The sequence below is a fragment of the Polyodon spathula genome, chromosome 1, assembly GCF_017654505.1.
Source record: "Polyodon spathula isolate WHYD16114869_AA chromosome 1, ASM1765450v1, whole genome shotgun sequence".
NCBI lineage: Eukaryota > Metazoa > Chordata > Actinopteri > Acipenseriformes > Polyodontidae > Polyodon > Polyodon spathula.
In genome coordinates, this window is record NC_054534.1 from 76,742,690 (window position 1) to 76,756,269 (window position 13,580).

The window sequence follows — 13,580 nt, forward strand, 5'->3', positions numbered from 1 at the left end:
GTCAATTCATACTGTATCACTTGCATTTTATATTGGCGTTGACCTCTATGAGATCATGGTGTAATTGAAACTGACACAGTCAAGTCCAGTACTGAGTGGTGTGTCCTGTGTTTCTGTGTCTATGTGTTACTTTGTGAAAAATATACTGTGATTATCAGTTGTAAATAAACCATGTATAGTTAGCTGCAATATAAAATCTGCATGTGAACTTGCATTTTTCTTGTCCAGTTAAAAATCAGCAGGGCTTGACCCGTGTAGAGTTCATCTTCTTACCTTGCTGCATGATGTGCTTAAATGGTGGCCTCCATGTGCTTTTAACATGTGTTTTGCATGAGGATCTGTAAAGAAAGTCTATCAATGGGTGTAAAATTGAAGTTTTGAGATCATACTTGAGTACTATACTTTGTTTAAATATAATTATATTTTATTGTATTAAAAAAGCAAAGCAAGAAAGATGTATTTGCTTCAGTACTAAACATAAATGTTAAATGTTTATTGCATGATAGTACACATACCCTAACCCCAGAAGTTGTAATATGACCATATTCCAATGACATTAATGTAATTCATGCAATATAGGGTTAAGAGCATGTATCACAACAACTTGCAGTGCTAGGTCAAAGTGACAGTGTTACAGCCAAACAACATTCAATGAGACCTAGCTCTGCCTGTCTTTATACAAGTTATTATCACCCCCCCCCCCCCCCCCCCCCCCGTCTATGCATACAATACCTGGAAGCACACTATGTCCGTACAACAAGCTATTAAGAGTAAAAGAATATGGGTATAGATGGAGGAACCTGTCTGTCTGTTATACTTACAATTTTACATGTACGGTGGATGGAAGTCTTGCCGATCTACGTTGTTGATTACTGGTTTGATCTGGTTTGTTTTTGCCTGTAGTTTCTAATTACACACACAGCAAACAAGTTTCAGTACAATTTCAGAAATTAATCTTCCAGCTGCATGTTATGATCTACCACTACTGTTCTGAACCATTCAAGCAACTCTGGAACTAGTGATTGTTCCTTGCGCTGTCTAGTGGCTGATCTGGCTGTAGCAAATTGTAGAAAATTCAACTATGTTGAGCCTCGAGTCCTTTCTGGAGCCTAACTTGGTAATTTGGCCCAATAGAAAGGAAACTATTTTGCTTGAGGTAAAGCTTTCAGTTGTTTCTATTAACTTCTACAACCAAACGTGAAGCCGCTTTGCTTTTTCTGATTTAAACCAAATTCCCTTTCCTGTAGACTTGTTAGAAGCTGTACACTTTCTGCAAAGCATGGGCAATGCTATCTATAAAACAAGGTTGCATATTTATTGAGCAACAAAAGTCAGGAAAACTGCTGTTTATGGTCATAGTGAATGTATGAATAAACTGTCTATGATTTTGCAGCTTCCTGGTTAGTTTCATGGTGGATGCCCGCGGTGGAGCCATGCGAGGTTGCCGTCACAATGGGCTACGTATTATCATCCCCCCTCGGAAGTGCACTGCCCCGACGCGGGTCACCTGCCGGCTGGTGAAACGACACCGACTGGCCACCATGCCCCCTATGGTGGAGGGAGAGGGCCTGGCCAGTAGGCTGATCGAGGTGGGACCATCTGGAGCTCAGTTCCTCGGGTAAGAATCAGCCAACACGACTATGGAATATAAAAATGATTTTAGATTTACAGTCCTGGTCACGGATGTTTAATCACCAAACATCAAAGTATGGTTGAACTGTAAAACATTTTACTGTTTCAATATACAACAAATTTGTTTTAAATATTATGACAGGATAGCCGCAGAGGGAAGACTTAGAGTGCTGTGAAAACAAAATACTTTTATTTACCAAAACACAAAATAAAAAAGCACAAGGGCAAAACAAAAGGTACAAACACAAAACAAAGGTTTTCAAACAAAACACTAATTTTGGATAAACAAAAAAAATGCCCAAATTCTCACCTCAAACACTTAATCCACTCCCCAACTCACTACCCACACACTCCTCCTTTTATAGAGGTGCCTGGCACCAATTGGGCAATTCGCACGTCATTAGCTCCAGGTACATTCCAAACATTCCACACCTAAACTCGTTCACTCACAGAATCACACACCAAACTCACCCACATTCACTACACCTTGCCACATATATGTTTTGATGGATCTTTATTTGGCCTTCACAACTCTCATCTACTGTCTTGGTATGGAGACAGTACGGTCTTAAATATTCTCTTTGTCCAGATATTGATATCATTCCTAAATCCTGGTGCTTTTATCTGCTTACTACTGTAGGTATTTTCAGTTGTGTTAGAGGTGATAAAACTTTCAATATTCATGACTACCACTAAATGTATACAGTGCTACCCATTATAACACAACACGTTATAGTGCGGAATTGGTTATAACAGGGTAAAGTCTTGGCTTCCATTTCTCATCTGTTGTATTACATTACCGTATTTAAACCCAATTACATTGAAACTGGGACATATAGTATTTATAAAGCTCCCCTGCCTGCACTGTATTTTTTTTTTTTTTTATACAAAACTAAAAACAAACCATCTGTTAATGTTACAAAACAAGTATGAAACAATGCAATTGTGTATAGACTTCCTTAGATTCTGTGTTATTTATTTACACTTTACAACATGTATTATAAAAAAAGTATACAATTTAAATAAGAGTTGTGTAAACTTTAAACTGGTGGAACAGCAGTTTCTATTCTACTGTATATATTATAACAACCCAGGATTTTTACTGTTACACGACTGGTCTGCGGACCTTGTGTGTGTGTGTGTGTGTGTGTGTGTGTGTGTGTGTGTGTGTGTGTGTGTGTGTGTGTGTGTGCGTGTAAGCAGGGAAGTGGTAAGCTTGCCTCAACCAGGACTTATTGACATCCGTGTAGGTGGAGACATGAAAGCCACATCAACTCAAACAAAGCTGACAGCTGTCAGACAAGCTGCTATGTGAATGTGCAAGACTGTTTGTTGTTTTTTGTGGCCCAGGCTGACAGGGGCCGGCAATAAACAGTGGATTCGAGTACCTGCAAATTGTGTGTGTCTCCTTCCTTCATTTTCCACGGTATGCTACATTATTAACTTGGCCATTGTAAGTCATTTTGGGATCAAAAATGCCAATATTCATTATAAGGTGAAACACAAATAACGCAGCCTAATTATGGACCTGGACAACTGTGTTAAAATGGGGTAGCACTGTAGTTTCAGTTCTATTTCGTGGGGATCTGTTTATTTATCTGTAAAGTCAATGGGTAGTTTTGATCAAGTGTAACTTATAAAAGCCAAGAATAGTTTGTGTTAAGTTGGTGTTTTCAGTGCTACAGTAAATAGCTCAAAAATGAGTAAAGATAATAAAAGTTACTCCATAAACACACACCATCAGGATAGATAACATAGACATCTGTATATTTACACAAGATCTAGTACATACAGTGGATCTCAAAAGTATTCTCCCACCTTGGACTTTTCCACATTTTATTGTGTACAACATGGAATCAAAATGGATTTAATTAGGAGTTTTTGCCACTGATCAACACAAAAAGTCCATAATGTCAAAATGAAAAATAAAATCTACAAATTGTTTTAAATTAATTACAAATATAAAAGAGAAAATAATTGATTGCATAAGTATTCACCCCCTTCGCTATTGCACACCTAAATAAGCTCTGGTGCAACCAATTGTCTTTAGAAGTCACAATTAGTTGAATGGAGTCCACCTGTGTGCAATTAAGGTGTTTCTCATGATTTCAGGTTAAATACACCTGTCTCTGGGAGGTCCCACAGTTGGTTAGTACATTTCCTAACAAAAACTACATCATGACAACGAAGGAACATTCAAAGCAAATCCGGTTATAAGGTTCTTCAAAAGCACCAATTAGAGGTAGGATATAAGAACATTTCCAAGGCATTGAATATCCCTAGGAGAACAGTAAAGTCCTTTATTAAGAAATGGAGAGAATATGGCACAACTGTGAATCTGTCTAGAACAGGCCATCCTCAGAAACTGAGTATCTGGGCGAGAAGGACACTAGTCAGGGAAGCCACCAAGAGGCCTAGGCAACTCTAAAGGAGTTACAGTCTTCCACGGCTGAGCTGGGAGACACTGTGCATACGGAAACAATAGCCCAGGTGCTTCACAAAACTGGCTTTTATGGGAGAGTGGCAAAAAGAAAGACATTGTTGAAAAAACCTCACATCACGTCTCGGCTAGAGTTTGCCAGAAGGCATGTGGGAGACTTTGAGACCAACTGGAAGAAGATTCCATGGTCTGATGAAACCAAAACGGAGCTTTTTGGCCTCAACACTAAGCGATATATATGGCACAAGTCTAACACTGCACATCATCCTGAGAAAACCATCCCTACCGTGAAGCATGGTGGTGGCAGCATCATGCTATGAGAATGCTTCTCTGCATCAAGGCCTGGAAAGCTTGTGAAGATAGAGGGCAAAATGGATGCAGCAAAGTACAGAGAAATCCTTGAAGAAAACCTGGTGAAGTCTACAAGAGACCTGGGACTTGGGAGAAGATTAATCTTCCAATAGGACAATGACCCCAAAAATACAATCAAAAGCAACACAGGAGTGGCTTAAAAACAAAAAGGTCAATGTCCTGGAGTGGCCCAGTCCAAGCCCTGACCTCAATCCAATTGAGAATATGTGGAAAGAGTTGAAAATTGCTGTTCACCAAAGGTCCCCATCCAACTTTGCAGTGTCCAGATGTGCAAAGCTGGTAGAGACTTATCCAGATAGACTCATGGCTGTAATTGCTGCCAAAGGTGCCTCTACCAAATATTGACTAAAGGGGGTGAATACTTATGCAATCAACTAGTTTCTGTTTTGTATTTGTAATTAATTTAAAACAATTTGTAGATTTTATTTTTCACTTTGACATTATGGACTTTTTTTGTGTTGATCAGTGGCAAAAACTCCTAATTAAATCCATTTTGATTCCATGTTGTAACACAATAAAATGTGGAAAAGCCCAAGGGGGGTGAATACTTTTGAGAGCCACTGTATGCACTAGATCTTGTGTAAATATGCACGTCTATGTTATCTACCCTGATGGTGTGTGTTTGTGGAGTAACTTTTATTATCTTTACTCATTTTTGAGCTATTTACTGTAGCACTGAAAACACAAACTTAATACAAACTATTCTTGGGTTTTATAAGTTAACTTGATCAAAACTACCCATTTAATTTTATTTAATTAAATCCATTTTGATTCCATGTTGTAACACAATAAAATGTGGAAAAGTCCAAGGGGATGAATACTTTTGAGAGCCGCTTTATATGAGTAAATTTGGGTTTTCATGACAACCAGGTATACTAACAATATGTTTCCAATATCAGACATAAAATAACAACTTTTGCACATCAAATTGTTGTACGTTTACAATGCATTTAATATACCTTTCTTTGATATATGTTTTCATTTAACGTCTATATGAAGTGTAATAAACCCTTCCATTTACAGTTAGATAATTGGAGTACACTTACAAACGTGCTATGTAGAAAAATTGTAATTAAGATACAGGTACTTCATTATTAATAATGTATTTGTTCTGTAAACCTTAGTGCACTTTTATAGTTCGGAGATAAACTATCAATTAGTACATGATTTGAAATCACAGTCATGCATTATAATGACTTCTCATTTTTTTAAACAGGTGATCTTTATGCAAACTGTATAAAGTTAATTTAACAAGAGTGTAGCATAGAGTGTACATACAAACCCATCAGAGTGATCCGTTTACACAACTGGTCTTAATACAGTGTGTACTATATGTAATGCTTTCAATTTCAAGTTTTAATTTAATGAATTTAATTAATTCATGTTTCAAGTACTGTAAGAGAAGAAACTGGATAAAAAGTAGCTCTATCCTGTATTAGTTAGAAATTATTCCTTTGAAGATCTTCCTATTGTCACAAGGAAGAAAACTGTAACTACAATGACTATAAGTTTGCATAATTATTGCAGGTATGAAGCTAGTATGCGTTTGTCTGTTTTGGGCAATGTTCCAAATGATGCTTCATGGGTAGGTGTTCAAATAGCTTGTTGCATTTGTTATGCCAAAACAGGCTAATGTAAAACAATGATTTATAGAGGTTGTTTTTTTCCCTGTCCTTTTTTATTTTTTTATTTGAAAATCTAATTCTTGACAAGGACCAATTTATTTGAACTCCTACCAATGGGCTGAATTTAGCTTTTAGACGCTTTGCTGAACATTCATTGTCGCTTGGATCTACATGACAGCCCAGATCATTTATGCATCTGGTCATTGCTGTTTTGTTTCTAAGAAACATTTGTTGATAACAAAACCAATGGACGATGTGTATTATTTATGCTCTCTTTTTTTACTGCTGCTTTGGACTCATTCAGTAAACTGCATCTTCCTACTGCTCCTCCCCCTCTAAATGAGGGAGAAAGCTTGGTTAGCCGAATTCTCCAGCTTGGGCCACCTGGAACAAAATTCCTTGGGTAGGAGTGACATATAAAACAAAATCCATGGACGCTGGCCTCATATTCTCCTCACCCTCTGTGACATTTTTGTTATCTGTGTCCCACTTTTATTCCTCATATTATTTTTATATTGTCTTTTTTTTGTCTTTTTTTTTTTTTTTTTGGGGGGGGGGGGTGAAACTAGAAAGTGTAGCTTTTGTGGTATGCTTTTTGTGTTTAGTGCAATATGTGTTGCTTACAAGTTATTTATGGGTTTGTTGCCGCCCCCCACCCTTTTTTTTAGCATGATGCTCCCATAGATATTAATTTGCATAGTCTTTAGCATAATGATGTGTTGTAGAACCTGGAACAAATGTATGGCCTTGCAAATCTGTAAGGTTCTGCAATATAGTCACATAGCCAAATAGTGTCAAAGACAATCCATTTACTATCAGCTATGGTCTGTATCATCCACTCATGCAGCCCATAGGGTAGCTGATATTTCACCCAGTGAATAATGACCTTAATGTCCAAGTGTTAGTGACTCCACACACTCCTTGCTGAATTCTTAAATATTTTGTGTATTAAACACATACTTTTTCACTTCAATAGGAAATACATAGGAAGAGCTTGGTATAATGTTTAGAACAAATAAGATTTTCTAAGTTCCAACCCACTTTGCCTCAAATTAATTCTGTGATAATGGGAAATTGTGACTAGATCTGGTTGTGCCTCAGTCAAGAATCTCATTTATAACTGAGGACCATGTTACACAGAAAACAAAAAAAATTACAAAAATAAAAATGTGTTGGTCATTTATAAAGTCCTTCACGATATGCAGATTGGATGGAATAAAATAAATCCTCAATAAACTATTACATACTGTCAAGTCTAGCATTTAGTTTTTTTTGTTCCAGGCCTTACCACCTTATTTGTGCAGTAAGTGAACCGCCGTTGCTTGTGTCATTGTTTTGTATTGTGAGTTTGTCATTGTTTCTCATTGTGAGTCTGTCATTGCTGCAGGCCGGTGATAGTGGAGATCCCCCACTTCGCGGCTCTGCGAGGGAAGGAGAGGGAGCTGGTGGTGCTGCGCAGTGAGACTGGAGAGAGCTGGAAGGAACACCACTGTGAATTCATTGAGGAGGAGCTGAACGAGATCCTCAATGGAATGGATGAAGGTATCTGGTGCTTTGCTTGAATTTGTTATTACTTGTCTTGATTGTTGTTAAAGAAGGCAACAGCAATCTATACCGTTTCATGAGCATAAAACATATTTAATTTATCAAAACAGACAAAAAAACAAACCTTTTTAATAAAACATAAGTTAAAGTTTTGTTAATGGGGTCCTTTAGGATAAATTGTATGTAAATGTGTAAACAATTCATTATAGGCAATAATAAATCATTGTAAAACAATAACAGCCTATAGTTTTAATGTTATTGTAATACAGTCTCAGTACAACTGCATTTGTTATGTTGAAAATGTTGAGGTTTTTTTGCATCTTCAAGAGCTAGACAGTTCAGAAGAACTGGAGAAGAAGCGCATATGCCGCATCATCACCAGAGACTTTCCACAGTACTTTGCTGTGGTGTCTCGAATTAAACAAGACAGCAACCTGATTGGACCAGACGGAGGTGTCCTAAGCAGCACTGTGGTGCCACAGGTCCAGGCCGTCTTCCCCGAGGGGGCCCTGACCAAGAGAATCAGAGTTGGCCTTCAGGTAAGCTCTGCAGTTTAGGCCAGATTAATTAAAGCCCCTTGACAAGTTAATGCCATGCCTAGTTAATTCCAGGCCTAGGTAGACCATAAGGAGATAGCATTGTATGATTTGAGAAATCCATCTTTTTTTAAGTTAATTGTTTTTACTGCTTTATTGTGTAGGCTCATCCAACGGACACTGATCTAGTACGGAAGATTCTCGGCAACAAGGCAACGTTCAGTCCCATAGTCACACTAGAGCCCAGGAGAAGGAAATTCCATAAACCCATAACTATGACAATTCCTATTCCCAAATCCACCACTGATGGACTGATGAATGGATATGGAGGAGATACCCCAACCCTCCGATTACTGTGCAGTATTACAGGTACGTGCACACCTATAAACATTTTTTTTGTTGTTGTTGTTGTTTGCAATTTTGTGATGTTTGTCTGGCATTTTATTTTATAATTAGATATTCCAAAGCAAAATTATCTGCCATAAATTGATGGCCAGCTGGTGATTAAAAAAAAAAATCACAATTATAGACCATGTGGTAGGTGTACTAAGATGGGCCAGTCACAGCGCAAACATACCGCAATTTGCATTTTCGTTGCAAGACTTAGAAAAGTCAACATGTTACTGAGGAGAGACGAAATGTACTAATTAAAATATTTGTTGCTTCTTCTTACCGATATCTCTAGCAGTAGACATTACAAGAGTCGTGCAACATTGTTCAAATAAATAGTGGGTGGTTTGCCGCAGCAGAGGGTGCCCGAAGGATAACGTCTATACATGCAAGGGTGCAAGAATCAAAATAACATTGTTTGCTAAATGTAAACATCTTCTGTACAATGCATTGTGGCTACAAATTCGCAGTATTTATCAACAAGTAAGTAATATTAGTACATACAGCCCAATATGTATACGATGGGCCGTGGAATTTTTATAGCGGGGAGGAGAGTAGTCTCAGAAGCAAAAAGGTTGAGAGCCCCTGGCTTAGACAATTGACACAAAATAGATCATAGTTCTATACAGATGCTCAGAATGAGCTGGAGGAGTTAGTGGCACATATGTGCAGTCTACTGCTCCCAACACATTGGAGAAACTTGTCATAAATTTGTTTTCAAGGCTTGTAAGTACACCCTGCCTTTTTTGAAAATTAGGTACTTGGGTATTCGCCTGAAAAATGCATTGAGCACAACTGGCAACGCACGAGAAAAAATCGATACTGTTTAAAAGATGCTTTCAAAAGTTCTTAACAAATTGATGCAATTGTAAGTGTCGCAATTCCCGGGAGCTTTCGTACATCATTATACTATTCAGAACCCTCATTTGCACTATCCTCGCAAGAACGCCCATAAATACATACTCATCTAAGCTTGAACCGCGAAGTAAAATTGCTGCTGCAAAGCATTCCATAAAAAGTTGCAAATAACATTATGCAAATATAGTACATTTCACCCTAGACTTGCGACTCGTTTGCGACAAACGTTTAGTATATCTACCCCTATGTATCAAGCTAACCAAGCTAGTAAATTGAGTCAAAACTGTATTCAATATTTAGCAGTTTGATAAATATGTATTGATTGTTGAGTAGGATGAGCAGAAAACATAGTGGTTCTTAAGAGGTAATGCTGAATTAAGCAGTTGATGAAACAAATGATATAACCAACTCTTCATCCCTCAATGGTCTTTTTTTGCAGCACCTGCTAAGAACTGTCACCTATACACAATGTAAAGTGGAGAGTCAGCTATCTGAACTAATTTGGCGCTTCCTTTATTTCCTTTACAAAATGCAGCATGTCATGCAATGAAAATACAATTGTGAGTATCTGTAAATTGTTCGGTTGTGTACACACAGCATTTACATGTAGCTGTGTAGGTCAGTGAATGAGATAGCTGAGAGAGCAAGCATGTAAATCGGTGACAGCTAAAATGCAAAAAGAGTGAGCTGTTTTCTGGAAAGACAGAAGAGCAAATGCACCGGAGAACAGAAGTTTACCAACTTACAGAGGCTTTCTTTACAACATGCTGTTTGTTTCAGAAACATAAGAACATAAGAACATAAGAAAGTTTACAAACGAGAGGAGGCCATTCGGCCCATCTTGCTCGTTTAGTTGTTAGTAGCTTATTGATCCAAGAATCTCATCAAGCAGCTTCTTGAAGGATCCCAGGGTGTCAGCTTCAACAACATTACTGGGGAGTTGATTCCAGACCCTCACGATTCTCTGTGTAAAAAAGTGCCTCCTATTTTCTGTTCTGAATGCCCTTCTGTCTAATCTCCATTTGTGACCCCTGGTCCTTGTTTCTTTTTTCAGGTCGAAAAAGTCCCTTGGGTCGACATTGTCAATACCTTTTAGTATTTTGAATGCTTGAATTAGGTCGCTGCGTAGTCTTCTTTGTTCAAGACTGAACAGATTCAATTCTTTTAGCCTGTCTGCATATGACATGCCTTTTAAACCCAGAATAATTCTGGTCGCTCTTCTTTGCACTCTTTCTAGAGCAGCAATGTCTTTTTTTTATAGCGAGGTGACCAGAACTGCACACAATATTCAAGATGAGGTCTTACTAATGCATTGTACAGTTTTAACATTACTTCCCTTGATTTAAATTCAACACTTTTCACAATGTTATCCGAGCATCTTGTTGGCCTTTTTTATAGCTTCCCCACATTGTCTAGATGAAGACATTTCTGAGTCAACAAAAACTCCTAGGTCTTTTTCATAAATTCCTTCTCCAATTTCAATATCTCCCATATGATATTTATAATGCACATTTTTATTTCCTGCATTCAGTACATTACACTTTTCTCTATTAAATGTCATTTGCCATGTGTCTGCCCAGTTCTGAATCTTGTCTAGATCATTTTGAATGACCTTTGCTGCTGCAACAGTGTTTGCCACTCCTCCTATTTTTGTGTCGTCTGCAAATTTAACAAGTTTGCTTACTATACCAGAATCTAAATCATTAATGTGGATTAGGAATAGCAGAGGACCTAAACTGATCCCTGTGGTACACCGCTGGTTACCACACTCCATTCTGAGGTTTCTCCTCTAATCAGTACTTTCTGTTTTCTACAAGTTAACCACTCCCTAATCCATGTAAATGTGTTTCATTGAATCCCTACTGCATTCAGTTTGAGAATTAATCTTTTGTGCGGGACTTTGTCAAAAGCTTTCAGGAAATCTAAATAAACCATGTCATATGCTTTGCAATTATCCATTATCGATGTTGCATCCTCAAAAAAATCAAGCAAGTTAGTTAGATGCGATCTCCCTTTCCTAAAACCATGTTGACTGTCTCCCAGGACCCTGATACCATATAGGTAATTTTCCATTTTGTATCTTATTATAGTTTCCATAAGTTTGCATATAATAGAAGTCAGGCTTACTGGTCTGTAGTTACCTGGTTCAGTTTTGTTTTCCTTTTTGTGGATCGGTATTACATTTGCAATTTTCCAGTCTGTTGGTACAATCCCTGTGTCAAAAGACTGTTGCACGATCTTGGTTAGCGGTTTGTAAATAACTTCTTTCATTTCTTTGAGTACTATTGGGAGGATCTCATCCGGCCCAGGGGATTTGTTTATTTTAAGAGCTCCTAGTCCCTTTAATACTTCTGCCTCGGTTATGCTAAAGTTATTTAAAACTGGATAGGAACTTGATGACATGTGGGGCATGTTGTCCATATCCTCCTTTGTAAAAACTTTTTTTTTCTTCATCTACGATTTTGCCATTTGTATCTCTTAGACATTTAACCTCCTCTTTGAATGTTCTCTTGCTGTTGTAATATTGGAAAAACATTTTGGAATTGGTTTTAGCCCCTTTAGCAATGTTCATTTCTATGTCTCTCTTGGCCTTTCTAACCTCATTTTTGACTTGCATTTGCAGTTCCGTGTACATTTTCTGTGTACTTTCTTTTTGGTCCCTTTTTAACGCTCTCTGAAGTGCCTTTTTTTGCTGAATTTTTTTTTAATTGATCTATTAAGCCATTTTGGCAATTTAGTTTTACATATAGATTTGTCTACTTTAGGGATGTAATTGTTTTGCGCCTCTAGTACTACATTTTTGAAGAACAGCCATCCTTTTTCTGTGGATGTTTTCTCTATTTTACTCCAATCTGCTTCTGTTAGTCTCTGTTTCATACCTTCATAGTTTGCTTTTCTAAAATTGTAAACCTTAGCTTTAGTCATTACTTTGGGGGTTTTAAAAAATATTTCAAATGAGACTGTGTTGTGGTCTGAGTTTGCTAGTGGTTCTATGACCTCTGTTTTAGTTATTCTGTCTTTGTTATTTGAAAATAACGAAGACGGAAAAAAAAGCCTGGTTCATACAACACTTCATACAACACTTATGTTGCAGATGAATGTGATGCATCAGGTGCAGACACCTAAGCTGTGCAGCTCACTATTTTCTTTACGGAATGCATCATGTCACAGCACTTTTGACTGCGCAAAGTGGTTGCAGCTGTTGTTCATACTTTAAATACAGACTGCGTTCACGAAATTTGATACATTTACATGTAAGTAGATGTGCTGAGTTTGTACCGCTACACAGGAGGATTAAAAAAATCTAAAGCAACATCATTGTTACATCCATCCTCTCAACCAACAGAGAATCCGAAATGGGGAATTTCAAACATTATTCAGACATATACAGGTATGTGACAGTATGGCAAAGTGGTTTGCAGTGCTCAAGACAATGACAAACAACAGAGTACTGGTGAAATGGTGGTTTATTTATAATCCAAAGACTGATGACAACAGTAAAGAAAAGGAGGGCTGGCAATATACAATGATGTGTATTGTACAGTTCAATAAACAACAGATTGCAGTCCCAAAATAATAGACACAGTTATTAAACACACACATACACGATCACAAGTCCACAGTGAGTGCTAATGTGTAAATGGTGAATATACAATTAATCTGTGAACAATGGTGCAGTGCTGTCCGGGTTTGTGCTGGCCAGAAGCGACAGCTCCGGATTGTGTTAGCCGTCTAATAAATAACAAACAGTATAATTAGACTCATCAAACCAAACGAACACTAAACACCCAAGGTAATGTTTCACTCGTCTTTTAGCATTCTCATAAACAAAGGACCAGATCACCTTCTTGTACCTTCAGTCACACCCCCTTGGTTAGCAAATGCCGCCGTCTCTCCTCCAATCCGCGGTTGCCACATTGCTTTCCCTCTGGGGCGATGACTTAATGTACCGCAGCTGTGCACCCTTTCTAGATGGCCGACTTCCACCTAACTGGGAATGAATTGTCAGGCCACCCAGTCCAGGGCGCTCTTTTCCCTTTATACAACACCCACACATTTCAGGAGAGAGATTTATTATATGTTGTTAAGGCTGTATGGCTTTCCAAAAAATACGTATATTGCAAGGTTGTTGATTACATAAGCCGATTTAAACTTGTCAGTCGTCAAAAGACATAGGGCCCG

At 37.9% G+C, this 13,580-nt stretch overlaps 1 protein-coding gene across 12 annotated transcripts in view; it reads left to right on the top strand.

The window, feature by feature from the left end:
* LOC121322510 (ankyrin-2-like) overlaps positions 1-13,580 on the top strand; it is a 227,241-nt gene that overhangs the window by 177,579 nt on the left and 36,082 nt on the right. For 9 of the 12 annotated variants that reach the window (XM_041262655.1, XM_041262663.1, XM_041262631.1 and 6 more), the window contains 5 exons: positions 1,394-1,618; positions 6,374-6,472; positions 7,457-7,611; positions 7,942-8,153; positions 8,315-8,519. In XM_041262655.1, the coding sequence (XP_041118589.1) occupies positions 1,394-1,618; positions 6,374-6,472; positions 7,457-7,611; positions 7,942-8,153; positions 8,315-8,519 (896 nt within the window). The remainder of the gene's footprint in view (positions 1-1,393; positions 1,619-6,373; positions 6,473-7,456; positions 7,612-7,941; positions 8,154-8,314; positions 8,520-13,580) is intronic. The other 3 variants (XM_041262671.1, XM_041262678.1, XM_041262684.1) reach the window with 1 other exon arrangement.